The sequence below is a fragment of the Lonchura striata genome, chromosome 14 (genome assembly GCF_046129695.1).
Source record: "Lonchura striata isolate bLonStr1 chromosome 14, bLonStr1.mat, whole genome shotgun sequence".
In the NCBI taxonomy this organism is placed as follows: domain Eukaryota; kingdom Metazoa; phylum Chordata; class Aves; order Passeriformes; family Estrildidae; genus Lonchura; species Lonchura striata.
In genome coordinates, this window is record NC_134616.1 from 11463878 (window position 1) to 11481050 (window position 17173).

General features: G+C 38.9%; 1 protein-coding gene across 1 annotated transcript in view; it reads right to left on the bottom strand.

Moving 5' to 3' along the window:
- COL4A6 (collagen type IV alpha 6 chain) overlaps positions 1 to 16812 on the bottom strand; it is a 112734-nt gene extending 95922 nt beyond the window's left edge. Inside the window, exons 1-2 of the mRNA XM_077786549.1 lie at positions 16778 to 16812; positions 16654 to 16702 (exon numbers count right to left, since the gene is read on the bottom strand). Coding sequence (XP_077642675.1) covers positions 16654 to 16702; positions 16778 to 16791 — 63 coding nt within the window. The 5' untranslated portion in view covers positions 16792 to 16812. The remainder of the gene's footprint in view (positions 1 to 16653; positions 16703 to 16777) is intronic.
- Between the last annotated feature and the right edge of the window lie 361 nt (positions 16813 to 17173).

Below are 17173 nucleotides of genomic sequence, written 5' to 3' on the forward strand. Positions count from 1 at the left end.
TTGACCTTCAGATCTGCAGTCAAGTTTATCTTCTATCATTCTTCCTCTAGGATAAGCAGATGCATCTCCCTAAGAGATATGACTCTGCTGCTCCCCATTTTCCCCTCTGAGTAGGACTGCTACCAACCTTGCTGCTCTAGTTTGCAACTCGCTGAACTTCGATAGCTCTTTAAAAAAGGAATCAAGATGCCCAGTAGTTAGAGATGCAGGATCAGAAAACACTTCCTAGGGTTTGTCAAAAGAGGAGGAAAGGATTGAAAGGTTCTTCTTTCCACTTTGGTGTGAGTTTACATGAACCATTCACTGCACTCATGTTGTGCAAGAGCTGGAGTTCAATATCCTGTCATGCAGCAGGTGGTAGGATGACTCTTCACAGACTCATTACTGTCTCACACTATCAGTAGCTTTTTTTTCTAGTCCCATTCACCACTAAAAAGTAGAGAGACAACAAACTGCTTTTGGCAACCCTCCAAGCTCCATTAACAAAGATGCACAGCACAGCCTATGGAACTTAAGCTGGTCCTTCAAAATAGTAGTCAAAAAAGGAAGTTCCTTCTTATTCACTGGGAAGATACATGCTAAGTTTCTGTATTTATAGGTAATTGTGGTGGCTTAAAACATGAACCAGCTGTTTGGAAGTTCAGTGAGGGAACTCTGGTTTCTCTTCATTTTCATTTTGAACACTAGTTTGTGTCCAAAGTTTCAGGGGCTGCAAGGCTTAAACTTCTGGCTGCACAACATACTAGAAAGAAAGTTCAGAAGAAAATATCTGTTTTGTTTAAAAACAATGGTAGTTGATGGCACATTAATAAATATAATACAATAAAATAATTTCATCTATCTGAAACATGCCTGGTTATGTATTTTACATGTATCTAGATAGCTAAAGAAATACAGAAAGCAAAAACAATACTATATGATTCTCATTCTGTCAAATTACTGCATTAAAGAAATACTATATATTTTCCCATTCACAAACAGCATTGGTTTTATCCTCTTGTTAGCATGTAATGTAATACAATCTCTACTGAACCTAAGAGGTGAGGGAAATTCGTGCATTTAGTAATAATTAAAGCCTTGTTATACTTCACTGACTACAAACCAGGAGAAGAATTTCACAAACTGTTGGTGAATATTGTGACACAAGAGCATGACACCTTCACTTGGACTGAAGAAGGAACATTTTTGTTTATATATTTTCCTTACAAGGCCCACAAATACAGAGATTTGTAAAACATCCCAGAAGGAAGCCTTCTGAAGAAAGTCTCATTAAATACTTAATTTCTTGCACATGAACTAATATTTGATTGCTTCCTTAATGGTTAGAAAATAAAAAAAAAGAGGGGGGGAAGGGCAAAAGAAAAAACTTCACTAGTTATGAAATCCCTCCTTGAAATTATAAGCAGCAAGCTGATTTTTAATTAATTCTGGCTCAAAAACTAGTCCTGAATTCATGACTGATCACAAATCCTTATTTTAAAGACTGACCACTAAGTTGCTCTTGAGGGAGAGATCCAGTATTGTTAAAATATCTTAGAGAAATGTGTTTAGATGTATTTTGACTTTGTTATGACAATAGTGACCATAACCTTTGCCTTGACATGAAGGAATGTGTGTATCTCATAGGAAAGTTGCAACCTTTTGCACCTAACCCCATCTCAAAAATCCCAATCTCAGCACAACTGTGTTGTCATAAGAAGCTTCACCAGAAACATAAGTGATAGAACAGACAGGGCTGGGAATTAGCAGGAAGCATTTATATCTCAGACCATCCTGAGCTATCAGGGACTCTGATGACTTAGACTTTCTTTCAGATGTGATAAAAGCCAGAGGTCCTAGCATCTGGTGGCCATTAGGAAGCTAGAGATACTGGAGTTATTAGACATTGAATCCTGGTTGTATTCCAAGACAAAAAGGTTTATTCAGCCTTCCTAGAAAATTCCTCACTGTTTCAGAGAAAATTATATATTCTTCTAGCCACCCAAAGGTGCTGTGCAGTGTTTATTGATAGGCTGCAAAACAAACCACTAATACTGCAGGAATACACTGCACTCCACAATGACAAAACACCTATTTCATCTGTTTTATCTGTCGTCTGATAATGGCTATATTAGGTTTTGTTACCAGCATAACCACCCTGAACCCCCATTCTCCAAAGTGATGGAATGTGAACAGGATGCCCACCCTGCAGTGGGACCTACAGAAATAGTTTACATGGATAAAGTCCTTTAGAGCTGCTGGAGTATCATTGGAAGGAAAGAATAGGTGCCCAGCTGTGCTATGTCCCATCCTCATGTAGATCTCTCATGTACACTCACATGCCAGTTTACAAGTGTGCACACTATAAGAAACAATCTTTGTGTCAGAGGTGAGCACTGACATTCCTTATGTCAGTCAGTCATCTGACCTTGGTGCTCACCAAATTACCCCTCTTACCATCCTCCTTTGGTCATAAAAGGACTCAGGTTATTAATGGTTATTCTCCAAGTCATGCCTCGGTTAAATGGATAAATTAGCTCCAAAACTAGATTGGCTAAATATCCTCTTCTCCTTTAACCTTCTTCTAGAGATCAAAAGTGTCAGTGAGAGGTACTGAATAACTAATCTGGATATGATGTCAAATTTACCCCAAAAACTCTCTCCACCTGCTGTTACTGTTCTTTGAGATTCCCAGGAGGTCAAAACTAAGCAATAGCTGTATATAAACATACACCCACATGGATTTTTACTTGAATCAAGTATAATAACTTTGGATACTCTAATGTTAGTCTGACCCAAGGATTACAACCCTGATTAATTTCTCTCTTTGTAAGAGGAGTGTGCAATGTTCTCAGAGTGAAAACCGAGATGTCTTTTCTGGCTGGGGCAGATTTTCCCTCAGTAAATGAAATAATTTGATGTTTTTCAAGAAGACTGATGTTTCTGTTGTTGAAAAGAAGAGAATGATTCTTCTGGATTGCTGATCATTGACTCAAAAGATTTATGATCTGAGCTATCTCATCAACAATCAGCTTAACAATAAAATCCTGTTGCAGAAAGGTTCCTTTTTTATGGTCCCTATTTACACAGCAGCAGCAGCATAAAGCACAGCTGTGCTCTGAGCTCACCATCCTGCCACAAGACTGAGAAAGAACAGCTTTGGGAGCAACAACAATTGTTTCCAAGACGTTTCACAGCCAGATGATTACCAACACCTTCCCATTGCATTAAGTGATTTTAAATTAAAATCAGTCTTGAAACTCCACTACTATACCCATGAAAAGCATTTAGCTCAGGTATTCTCCTGGTTTTTAGAGACAGAGAAGCTGCCATCCTTAACCAGAATACCAGAGGAAGCTGTGTGTACACAGTTTCTTAAACAGCAGCAGCACAATTCTACAGTTGGTGTGATGAGACTGCCCCTTGCTGAGCAATATTTTCCCAGGATTTCTTTAGGGTTCACACGTATCTAGCAGGTTGCAAATCTTTTGAAGTAGGGATTGTATTTCAACTCTGATTTTTCATGTATGAGAGCACACTAGGGTCAGATGTGGTGACCTGAGTTCACAGGTGGGAGCATTACAAACCCACACAAACGTGCAAGAAAGTTCATAGCTTCACAAAGTTGTGAGTTTCAGAGAAAAAAGTATTCCATGTGCACATGGAGATACTTAAATCTCTCAAACTTTTAACAAAGATGATATAAGTATTATCTGAAGGGTATTTTTGAAAAGTAAAACCTTAATAAGATTGCATGCTCTGGACTTCTGATAAGTACTAGATTTCCTTCCTCTAACCACAAGAAAAACAATTCACAGCTATCTGTACTTCCACATTCATCTCACAGACAAACCTGCTGTGACAGGCACAAGGCCTACACTTGCCGTGGGAGAAATAGTATCAGAGCTAAAAATTCAGCTGTGAACTGATCCAAACATTAAGTTCCTAACCTCCCCCCATGAGACACAAACAGCAAGTTCACACTGCAGAGCAGGGGCTGTACATTGTACACCCCGACACCCCGCAGACTCCTTTGTGGTCCGGAATACATTAATAAGGGCAAAAGGTTATTATCCAGCAAAGTTTGTAAATTAAATTCTATAGAAAACCAAACAAAAGGTTACATGAGTGTTCATTTATCTACGAGCAGTGAGTTCAAAAGAAAATATTTCATTTCAGATTTTGCCAAGGTGTCCTAACAATGGCAGCTTATATGCCACAGGTACTTTGCAAACAAGACTAAATTAATTTATATCAAATTTCTGCCAAATGCATGACCTGGGAAAGGTTTCAAATTAGTTTTTTTCACGGAATTAATTTCAGCTAAGACCTTTGATAAAAACAACATGGAAAGAATAACTGAAAGAACATACTTTATTTGATTTCTTTTAAAGCACACAGGCTTGCAGAGTGGTGCAAATGGGAAATAAAGAATGAATTAATATGTTACCCAATTTAATTAGTTAGATAAATTATCTTGTCTTAAGATATTAGTTGTCCAGCTTATTGGTATTTCACCCAGCTGCAGAAGTATTCCCTGTTTGCACCAAATCCCACACTGAGCTGCCAGCAGGGACACAGCAGAGGCCTCCTGAGCAGCCCTCAGCACCTGCTGCCCTCCATCCTCCCTGCTCACACCGGCACCCACTCCAGGCCAGGCACAGCCTCTGCCAGCAAATGGCAACAGCAAACAGGATTCCTGACACCTGGCAGGCTTCTTTGCTGGAGTTTCTCACTCCATTTAACAACTTTTCTCCTCCCACTCCAGCTCATCAAAAGACACAGCAATTAAAAACATTATTTAGAAAATGTTCAAGCAATTACTGTCTTTTAAAAACTGAACTTTGTTCTGAACACTTAACTGTGTCCAGTGTGCATCAAATATGATCAAAATAGCAGATCCTGCAGGCCATAAAGTATGATTTATATTTTTCTTTCCTGCTGTCCAACTCTGACCTTTCTAAACAGATCTCCTTCCAGCTTGTCAGACATCCTAATCAAACAGGTCCAGGTGCCAATTACTTCCTACAAAGATGCAGCAAACCACACAGTTGACAGGTCTGAGATAATCCAGTCTCAGGAAAACCATCTCCTGATTTCCTCTTCAGATTTCCTCAACAGTTCTTAAGTCAAACATCCAGATGTTACATGACAGGTCCCTACAGGCAAGCACCTGACCTAAAAGCCGTGGAAGAAACCCTGATACTTTAAAGAGAATTTTGTTTTCTCCTCATTTCCTTAAATAAGCTTTAGGGATAGAAAATGATATTTTATTTTATATATTAAAAAGTGGCATGTGCTATTTATATATTAAAAATATAGATTATATATATATTATTTATATATTTAAAAAATAGCTATGTGCTGTTAAAACAAGAGCTTTCTAAAGCTAGTAGAGTTAAGACAGTAAATCTTTGGTGCTTTTAAACCCAACCCTGTTATAATACTTCAAGAAAAAAATGTGGCATCAGCTGTATCCCTGTGCAAAATACTATGATACTTTATGTTTTTATTTACATTATGCCTTTATAATTTGAACAAAATAAAGTAATACTACCTTTATTCTTTTTCTTTATACAGATGCTATTTGTTTGGTACAGTCTAATTTTTTAAGTAATACTAGTTTCTAGCCAACTTCATGGCACCTGAGTGGAATACACATAAAGAAAAGAACAAGATTTAGGTAGTCTTCAGTTTTGTGAAATTAAAACCAAAATTCAAACCTGCATTCAGATCAGTTTCTACAAACCATATATTTTGTATATTATTATCATAATTCTCTATTCATACATATTAGAAGAGCTAGTAGATTAGTTATGAAACTCAAGAAAGAAAAATACTTTAACCACCTTAGGAACTTGAGGAAAACACAAGTAAGTGCTCATCCAACTCCCCACTAAATTTGAGTGTTACCAAGAGTTATCTGCCTTGAGGCATACCTTCCCCTCTGAGAGCAGCTCTCCACAGCACAATGCCTTGAAAGAAAGGAAAAACACATTCAATTTTTGACAAACAGGCATACAAACCACTGGAGCAGTATGATTATTTTACAGATAGCTACAAACATGGTATGGAGCATTTAAGAAAGTTACACAAAGGCATTCATTAAGCTATTTTGATAATAGAATCTAGGATTCTTTATGCCACAAACAAGTCCTCATGTTTTATCTACAAAAGTACTAGCTTCCTGCACTAGCAATAAAATAGCTGATAGAAGTCAATATCCTGCTACAGTTTCTTGATATCATCACACAGGAATTAGAGATTTCAGGCTTCTCAAGAGCAGAGGCTGCACTGGTTATAAACTGAGCAAGCACAGTAAATTTCACAACTCTGTCAAGCAATTGAATGAATTGTGGTGGTTTCATCTTACAGAGATAATCTGGTTCCAAACAGAATTTGAATTCCTTTCCCATAGTAGTTTTATGATGAACTAAATGGAAGCAGTTCAGCGCTTCTGTGCAACTTTTTGGAGATACAAGTCGACACTGGTGCTACTTTGACACAGCGTGAGGTAACATCTAAATCAGCAGGTTGAAGATGCCACTGACATTCGATATATAAGGAAAATCAGGATTACTCATGCCAGACATTAAATAAAATTCCAAAAGAAAGAGAGGCTGCCAATGACACAGACTAAATTCTCAGTGACCTCAGTGGAACACAGGAGCCAGAGCACACCTGAGAGCAGTGTAAGTGCTCGTCAATCACCTCCACCTCTCTCACAATCACACCCACAGCCTTGAAGGGTCTTACAAAACACTTCCACTGCCTATCTAGAAAAGTATCCACCCTTTGAAAATTAAACTCACTGCATTCTTCACAAAGACTAATCCTGCTTTTCACTTTTTGAAACAAAAGCAGATAAGGAAGTGCTGTAAATGTGAGGTCTGTGAGCTGCTGGGTTGCAGAAAGGCCCCTCTAAACAAGTATGTCGTGGAGCTAGTCTGTACCTGTGTCTCACTGCACATTCCTCTGGCAAAGGAATTTAGGCCTGAAACCTGGTACCCCTCTGCCCTCCTCTGAGTGAGTTCATTACACCAGAATGAAGGGGAGGCAAGTAACTTTCTCACTGGAATTTCTTTAATGGAAATTATAAGAACACATCTTGATGAAAGAGACACTGGAAGTATTTTGCCTGGTTATTTACAAAGAGTACTTATTATTATATATAGAGAACATATAACTACTTGAGAGAAATTTATCTCTGGTAAGTTTAAAATGTCAAATAATCCAAATAACATCTGTAGCCAATATTACTGCACAAAGATGCCCGGGCTGACAGTCTTCTGTGCAGAGAAAACTGAAAAACAGTAATTACAAATGTGGACAGTGACTTAGTAAAAAATAAAAATTTCAACTGAACAACCAAAAAAAAAAAAAAAAAAAAACAAACCTTCAAGTTGCTTTTTCATAGTCTTTCTTTACTTCTATCCAAATACCTGGTAAATGGAGTTGAAAATGGAGTAAATGGAGTTGAAAAGTTATAGTAGCACTAGAGATCTCATATAAATATTAATTAATTCTACTCTACTACTGACAGACTGTAGTTAAGACTCAGTAGCTGGATTTAATCCTTGCCCCTCCTCTCTGAAAGATGTGCAGAACTTGGCTGGATAGCACAAGCCTGGAAGATAAAAATCAATCAGATTCTTTGGAAACTTCCCAGTCTCATGCTTGCCCACAGAAGAAAGTGCAATTGACTGGTGAGTCTTTAAGTAGCCATAATTAACTTTTTACTGTTTTGCGCCCTATTGGTTAGAGGTTCAAGCTTTCAAGATCTCCAAAGGCAGATTGTACAAGTCCCCATTTAGAGAGGAGCCTTAGGGCATACAAAGCACACGGTGCAACATTTCAAAGAAGCAAAACTCGATGCATGACTTGAGACAAAGCCTTCTTCACAGATCCAGGGCAGCAATACCAGTACTCAGCCTGGCCCAGGGCAAGGACACCTGAAAATCACTCAGGGGTGAAACACAACACAGCAACAGCAACAATCAGTGATTAAAGCAAAAGCTGCGACTTGTTTCTTTGTATTGCATAAGGAAACAGTGTGAAATGAATTTAATAAATGAACCCTAGAGAGGGTCAAAACACATTAAATGTTGCTGTAACTTCAACAGGAATGCTGGTTTCAGGATTCAGCCTACTCTGCAGCTCTGCACAGCGGAGGGTCTGCAAACACATTTTACCTTCAATGGCAAACGTGCTGTGCCACATGAGAAGATGTTCTGACCCAGCCCCGGCTGGTCCCATCCCAGGTGTCTGCAAAACCTCCCGTGTGATTTTCCACAGAACACTTGAGGAATGGGAGCTCCACATCTCCCGGAGACTCTGCTGAAGGCTCCCAACACTGCACACGCCCCAGGGCCAGTACATTCACATGGAAATTGCTCCACTGAGAGATACAGGTCAAACCACAGTTTGAAACTCACTCTAATTATCTAGGCAGATTCTGGTTTAATCCTAACAAGATTATACATTCACAGAGATTAAGGCTGTTAAAAGTACCACAGAGCAAACCATATAATCACTACACTGAAGAGACCATTAACTATTCTGTTTATGGTCACAAACTCATTTAACTTTAAAACCTCTGTGGTATTCAAGGAAATTTTCTGTACTATTTGTGGTAAAAGTAGGCTAAGGATCTGACATTTACTTTGGTGACATGAACACATTCGTTATAGGAGTGGTTTGAAAGCTTCTTCTTTTCATCATCATATTAACATATTTTCTCTACATTTTTCTTACATCATACACCTTTTCAAGTCACAACAAAAAGCCAAGCACCATATGTAGAAAGAGATTTCATAGGCTGTTTCCAGTTTAAACCAAAACTATTTTATTATATTAAAAATTCACTACTCTTCCTTTGTAAAAAATGATCACAAAGTTTACAAGAGACAGCTGTTAAAAAACTGTATTTCTGATGAAAACAGACAGAAAACTTCTGCTAAATATCAAACAATGTGTTTGTGTCACACATATTTCCCTAGCAAAGCAAAAAACATACACATTTCCAAAGCACCCCAGGAACAAAGCACCTTACTTCTGCCACCCAGGCTTACTAGAAATCACCTGTCACCCCATGAGAACACTTATATAATTTCTGGTAATAAAGGCTCAGCATTTTCTATGCAAAATGCTGTATAAACTGTGCAGTGCAATAAGGACCTGCCAACCTCACCTTCCAGCCAAATGCACACTTCCTATATGCTGCACTTCATGGAGAGGCATTTACAGAGATACACTGATTTTTACAAATACTGTTCCAATTCTTCAATCCCTCACACACACTTTGATAATAGTCTAAAGCTTCAGAAAGCTGAAGCTGAAAGCCCAAAGGCTCCTTTTATGGAAATGTCTGAAGAGTACTATAAATTCTTAATTTTCCAAGCTTGCTTTTTGCTCCTGCAGGCTATGTTCTTCCAGTTGAGTTACACCCTGCTTTGTGGATAGCTTTAATCATCCAAGTACAATACAATGATTCACCTTCCTATTGTTTTGATGTGTTTCTACTACAGTAGTAGCAGTAATTCCAAATTGCTTAAAAAAATTTTTTTTCAAAATATCTATTTTACAGGACAAGTGGTATCTGCACAATACCTCACAGCAAAAGTTTTATATAAGGACAACTATTACAACTTTAAAATTTGGTCCTGGCTTCTCTTTGGGAAAATCAAGCCATTATTCAGTGTATCAGTTAATCTATTTAACTTTGTTACAGTAATGATATGCATTTATATGTTCATTTCTAGAAAAAAGCACTTGCCATCTTACAAATTCTAAACAGACTTTAAGTTAAAGTATTAAGAGTAATAATTTCCTCATTTCTTTTACAATTTTATAGTTTTCTGAGGAAGCCTTTTTGGTTTAAAAATTATTTTAAGAACTAAGCATTATTTCATGTCCACAGAGAGATACCTTACTACTTGTGAGGGCATGACCTTAATAAAAAAAATAACTTCAATGATTCAAACAAATGGATAAGGAATGTAAGAAATTGATTTGAAAACACTAATACAATGTGAGCAGGTAAAGCACGTGCAGTAACTTTTAAAAGTTGGGAAAAGACAAAGCACTGACTTGTCACTTATTCAGAGCTTTAAAGTGATGCTGCCAGCAAAAAAGAGTTGGTGACATTTAATTTGCAGAGATTTGAAGAAGCACAGGAGCATTCATAAGTCCATTTCTTGCTAAATTTCACTTTCATTTTCCTCTCCTCTGATTTTTAGGTCAAAACCAACCCCTCTGAATTAATTTCTGCAGTTGGCTTTCAGCTTACTCTGTACAAACACTTCATCCTAATCTCTAGAAAGCTGCAGGTTTTGATCTATCTACCAGCCAAAAAAAACATGCTAAGGAAACAGGTTGGGAACAAGGTAGCAACAGCAACACTTTCCCCTTCAATGGAAATAGAAAAATGAATTGCCTTTTCTAGCTAGCTCCCAACAAGTCCAGCTACAGCACCCAGCTGACCTGTGTTATCACACGGGGGGTCTTGCCAAATGCTTGTGTCAAGCATGGAATCGTTTGTCCCTACACCAGTGGGGAAAGCAACGAACATTAGGTGCAAACCTCTCAAAGAGATTTGTGCAAGAGAGATTCCTGGGTAACAGATTCCTGGGTAACAGGCACTGACACGTCCTCACTGCTGCTGGGAGTGAGGCATCAGAGAAAGGATTAACAGCAGTGATACTGGCAGCCTCCCTGGCTATTAAAGCACAAAGGAGAGACAGAAAGGCAGAGGAGCTTATGAGCACGTTGAGGCAAGGGCTGGAGGCTGTATAAAGTACAGTAGATTCCAGCCAAATAGGAGAAAATAGAGCAGTGAGTGAATAAGGCAAACTCAGAATACAGTAGCTATTGACATCTCGGTGGGCTGAAGCAAATCAGACCAATTTGGTTCACAGAGGTGGTTCTCTCAGTATTAAGGTAACCAAGTGAGCAGAGACCATGCAAACTGAATGGTGCTGGTTTAGTGGGGACAAGAGGTTGACACAACCAAAGCTAATCAAAATTCTGCAGAAACCACAAGCAGGGAAGCACAGAGCAGAGGGATGTCTAGAGCTTTGCATCCATTTGGATATGAGCAGTGTCAGAAGGCCAACAAAATCACCTCTGACCAGCAAGAACTGTTAAAAAATGTGGCAAAGAAGCCAGCAGATCAACGGAACCATTATTTTGACTCAGTATTTATGTTTCGTCTTTGTGTTTCTTCAGACTTGAGAGAAGAGGAAACCATTCTGAAAATATGAATTTGATTATAAGTAGTAGATAATTGTCAACAACTTTTTTAAGTAGTTAAAACACAACTCCTGGAAACTGCAGCAACACAACTTCCATATAAATTGTACAATGAGGGAAGGGGAAGTCATATGAAAAACTCAAGGCAGATGAACTGCAGGAAGCTTGTGCAAAAAGCATAGGAACAAATTTGCTTTTCCCATGTATTTTCAGATTTATTGCCTACACCTCTAAATTTTCTTCTTTGCAGGGTACAGGTAACAAGAACTGCATGATTCCACTCTAAATGCTCTTTCTGTTCAGACATGTAAATGGAAATAAGCATTTAAAGCTCAGTCAGGGTTTACAGCTTTTCCAGGAGAGTGAGAGCCTTTTTCGGTTATGTGGATATCTAGGGAAAAAAAGAACAAAAAAATCAAAATAAAGCCCCAGCCACCTAAAGAAATTAAGTTCATAATGCCAGTGCCTGATCTCCCTTCCCACTGTTCTTCCTCCAGCAATAGTCAACACTGCAGTCAGTATCAAGACTGCATTTTCAGGTATCCTCTAACAAGCAATTCAGCCTCCTTCTAATCCCTTTTGAAACACAGACTGACCTTGCTAGAGCAATCCCTTTCACAGTTAACAACTGAGAAGCTTTCGTTTTATTTTTATTCCACAATAATAGTCCTTATTTTGAGATTTGATTTTTAGAGAGCTTGAAAATAATCTATCAATGAAAGCTTTAAAAAACTCTTCTTTTTAGTACTTAGTCATCATTATAACATTTAAGCTGAGATACAGGCATTACCAAACCCTACTCATACAGAGATTCTCTACAGCAAAGATGGACAAAGAGGGGAAAAGCCCCAGCATGAAATGCTCTGCCTCCTTTAGGGACACCAGCATAACAATAGCAGTTCTTAAGTCAAGGGAAGACAGTGGCTGGTGCCAATGATTGTCCACAAGAGGAAATAAAATGCTTCTTCAGGTCACAGTGCCTCTCACACCTATACAAAAAGCAGGCACAGCCTTAAAAGGATAATGATATCACAAAAGCTCTTCAGAATGCAGTTCCATGCATTACTCATTTAATAGCTGCTGTAACCTGACACAGCATCTGAGTGTCAAATAAAATGCCACTTGCTCAAGTGTCTTCAGCACATAGAAAATATTCAGCAAATAAGCAATTATTTTTTCAAGTGGGAAAGTATATTCAGCTTTAAATAAAATTTCCCCTAAAATGCAATGTCTTAGCAAGAGCTAGAAAATCGGCCCTTTCACCAAAAATCAGTTTCTTTTTTTAGTAATTCTCCTTATTTTGCTACAGAACCAGAATGTAATTCTTATTATTTTACCATAGACCTATTGTTATTCAAACTTGCCCTTTGTAGAAGGACCATTCTCAATGCAGTACATGAATCTTCAACAACAAGTGTCTCCACAGCCATGCATTCTTACAGATTAGAGGCTGCTTTGTCTGGTAAATAAATCCTGAGATTTATATTATTTTGTATTTCTGTAGACTCCTTCCTTATAAAAGTAACTTTACTGCAGATACTAGTTTTTTCCCAATAAAATTTATGGCTACATAAAAATACAGCTGTAAAAGTCAAGTTACAGAAGGGTTGCATACTTATAAGTACTGATTAAAATGGCAAAGGAAAGGTCAAAACCTTATAAAAACCTCTTAATGGATAACATCATATTTGCAGAAACTGAATTGGAAAGTTACAGTAAAAGCTGTAACTGGGGTTTGAAATATCCATAATTAAACAGCTAATTTTTCTCCTCTGTCAGAGGCTCTGGAACAAAATTTATTTTTGGCCATTAAAAACAAGGAGTTGAGCTCAATTAAGCTGGTCCAGCACATATTAAAGGAAAAGACACTATGAAGCATTGGTATCATAGATATAAAAACAATAGAAAACACACAGAAAACCTGGGATATATTAAGACATAGATAAATAAGATCACTTGGGCTAGCTTGTCATAAACTAGCAGAGCTTCATTTACTCAAAATAGAGCAGACTTCCCAGAACTGGTTTTAGCACACAGTTTTTGTTTGCCTTACTTGGATACTGAAGATGTTCTGCTGAACAAGATACCAAGTGCTAGGAAAAGGAAGTGAGTGTAGTTAATCTGCACATTTATTAGCTAAAAAAACAGAAAGAAAGAAACAAACCCAAACAAAAAGACCACAAAACAACAAAAAAGCCCACTCAGGTTTGAAAGAATTGCAACATGAAGTCCACTCACAGAAGAAACCTTACTAAACTCCACCTGAAAGATCAGTTGTCCCAACAGAACTTGTCGGACAATAAGTCCCCACAGTAAGTCCTAAAAGTAGTTATTTGGGCTAGCTCATCAAAACTAGAATGTATTCCAGGTATGCTCAACTACCTCAACATCAGAAAGTGGATAAATGAGGAGTTACCATCTCACCTGTATGCCAGGTATGCTGTCAAGGGGGCACAGAATGACTGCAGAGGACTGCAGCTCAGCTGAGAGCTTTGTGAAGGAACATGAATCTCAAATCTCATTACAAGAGGCTGTCTTTTGGTTTAGTGACATTTTCAGCACGTGCTCCACCTCACATTTGTGACAGCCCAGAAACATCAGCAAAACTCTGATTATGCTTTTAAAAGTCCCTCTCCTAAAAACTCTGCTTTGCACTGTAGCCTGTAAAAGCCTCAGGGGAGGACAGGGATTAGCCAAGGCAAATCCCTGCCTCTTGCACTGTTCCAATACTTTGTGTTATTTCCCCTACCTTTGCACAAGCTTTTGTCACTTGTCTTAGTGCAATAAATGTCTCAAAGATAGCACTATGTTGTTGCTTTGTGTTTGCACAGCATCTTGCACTGATGCTCCTGGTTCATTATTAATGAAAATTATTGATAATAAAAGACTGAAACCATGAATGAAGCATAGTTTTTTGATGGACTCCAGGGTGAAAGCTGTTAGGGGGAAACTTAGGTCACTCCTAGCAACTGGTCTGCAGGGTAACAATCTGTCTGACAAGTAACCCCATGTGTAACATCAAGTCATCCATGTTTTCAACATTTGCTTCAAGAAATCAGAGATTATCTTACAAGACTAATTTTGTACTGCCATTCAAAATAGATCATAATTTATACCCAAGAAAAATAATTATTAACTGAGATATTAATTCAGATAGACATTAAAATCTTGTTCTTACAGAGACCTGCGAATCAAAGCCAGCTTTGATAGAGGATGCTGGCCTGATGGGCCAGCCACTGCATGGTCATGTCCACAGCACCATTCCTGAAGAGTGCTCAAGAACTTGGAACAACATTTTAGTGACATTTCTTTTACAACAGGTACGTTATTGAAATGAGATTATTTAAAAGAAAAAAATATCAACAAAGTTATAAATTACACCATCTTCAGCAACAAGTTGGCACTCTCTGTGAATTGTTTTCTAGAAGTTGTTACTCCTTAACCTAAAGCTTTAACCTCATTTTATTGACATTATACTTCACTATGCTCCAGCACTTCAAAGTATACACCACAGATTTATTAAGAAGAGATTCAGAGATCCTAGTCTTCCTAAAAAAAGCTCTGTTTAGTGCAAGTTCAATCACCAGTACTTTTTCTTGACAGCTTACTTCATGCTGGAAGGTGTTTGGACATGTTTTTAAATCAGTGATACCAGAAAGTCAGTTAACCTACTGCTGTATCTGAAGTTGACAAAAATAGTTTTACTCTTTCCTGCTGGCCATGTTTGACAGCATTTTAATAGAAATCATTAAATCCATTATCTGCTTAGGCATATAAAGTGCTAACTATTTTATGAACCTATTTCTGATTGTTCTTCATATATTTAGACTGATTACACAGCAACTAAGATTTTAATTGTTTTCTAACCCTGAAGAAAACTCTCAGGAAGACTTAGAAATATCATGTAGCTATTAATTTTAATTATTGTGATTGACTTAATTGACAAGAGTCCTTTTATGGGCAGTGAAAGATGTTAAAGAACTAACAGGAATCTGACTACTTAAGAGATGTTTTCCAACAGGTATGGAGCAAAAATGGAGCAAAGAACTGAAAATCTGCCATTAGCTACATCTGCATCAATCAGCAATAATTTCACTGCCATAGCGCATAAATTTATATAAATGTTTGCAAAATGTAGCACATTTGTCTCAAAATAATTTCAACATTTGCCTTTAAAGTACTACTTGTTTTATTAGTCATTTCTACCTAGATTCCACTGCAGTAAGAACTTTTAGTAGAACAGTTCTTGGTTTTGTTGAATAAAACTTTCTAATCTTTTAATCTTTGAGAAGATTAGAGCTTGTAACGACCACCTGATCAGGATGATGAAATTCTACTAGTGCAATTGATTATGAAAAATGCAAAATATAATCAAGCCTTTCCTATTTATAAAAAGTATAAACCCCTCTGCTATTAAAGCCTTTTCAAAAGATTTCTTCTCAGTTGCACAGAAAGGTTATAGATCCTTAAAATTTTAATCAAGAGTAGCAAAAGCAGTAGAAAAGCATTGGCTAACAAGTCAAGAATCCATGTTTCAACTGGTTTTAGAAATCTGAAGTTAAATCAAAATACACATGCTTAAAACATATTATACAAACATTAATTAAGCATTGTATTTGCCACAAACATTATTGTCCAATCTTAATTTACATTACAATATAACAAAGAGGTGTTTTTGAACTGCTGACTGTACATCAGTTGGACACTTAATTTAGGCTACAGATTTATTCACTAGTTAAGGGGGTTAACAATTGCAGATTCCAGTTGCCGAAAATCTATTGCAACACCAAAAAAGAAAATTGTGAACATTTCAAAAATCTGTAGTCCCTTACTACTCTGTTTAAACATTAATTAGAAACAGTAAGAGAAAATCCATGTTCACATCATAAAGTTGTCAGATCATAAAGTCATTATTTCTGTGTACCAACTTAGAATTTAAAACACATCAACTAATCCATACTCATGACTCTTGATACAACACTTAAAAGCTTAATCCTTTAATTTCTCCCATCTCTTTTACTAAATTATGACGTGTTCTGTATTAGATCCCTTGTGAACAAGGACTCAGAGAGTCCGCTTTTACAGCAAGGTTTGAGAAGATGCTAAAAAAGAACTAAAGGCAGTCAGCTGCAAAGAGAGACACTGATCACGGCATCAGACACTGAAAGCTGTTACACCGAATACAGAAGTTCTTCCACCCAGTGTATTTTAGTCAAAGTAGAGCAGATGAAAGGCGCAAAGGAACTCCGGAGTAAAGGTGTGTGGCAATTAAAAAAAAAAAAAAATCTTTTAGAAGGGCATCTTTTAGAAGGGGGCGGGGATGAGTCCTTTTTCTGGCCGAAGGATGCCCAAACCCCGACAGGTTCGACCAGGCACGTTCACCTCCAGCGAGCACTGCTGCGGCCGGGACCTGCACGCACTTACCGCACTCGCCAGCTCCGCGCCCAGCCAGAGGAGCAGCAGCAGCAGCGCCCTGCGGGAGGCAAAGGGACAGAGTCACGGCGGGCCGGGCGAGCGCGGGGAGGCGGCGGCCGCGCCCGGCACTCACCCTGTGCGCCCCATGGCCCGGGCAGCCCGCGGGCACCGGCACGGCCGGAGGAAGAGGAGGGCCCGCCGCCACTCGGGGCGGGCAGGGCACGGCGCGACCGCTTCGCGGGCTCCTTCCCGGCACGACGGAGCGCCGGGCAGCGGCCGGGCTGGAGCGGCCGGCGCTGCCCGCTCGCTGCTCGCTTCCCGAAGCGGCGCAGCCCCGGCAGGCGCTCGCAGCGTGCCCAGGCAGGAAGTTCGCGCAGTCCCCGCCGAGGCGTCGCACCTGAGCGGGGCCGGATGGGCCGAGACCGAGCCGGGCGAGCCCCGCGCCCGCCGCCCGCCCCTCCGGAGGGGCGACCCGGCACTGGCAACCACCGCTCCCTCACGCACCCACCCCGGCAACTTCCGCTGCAGA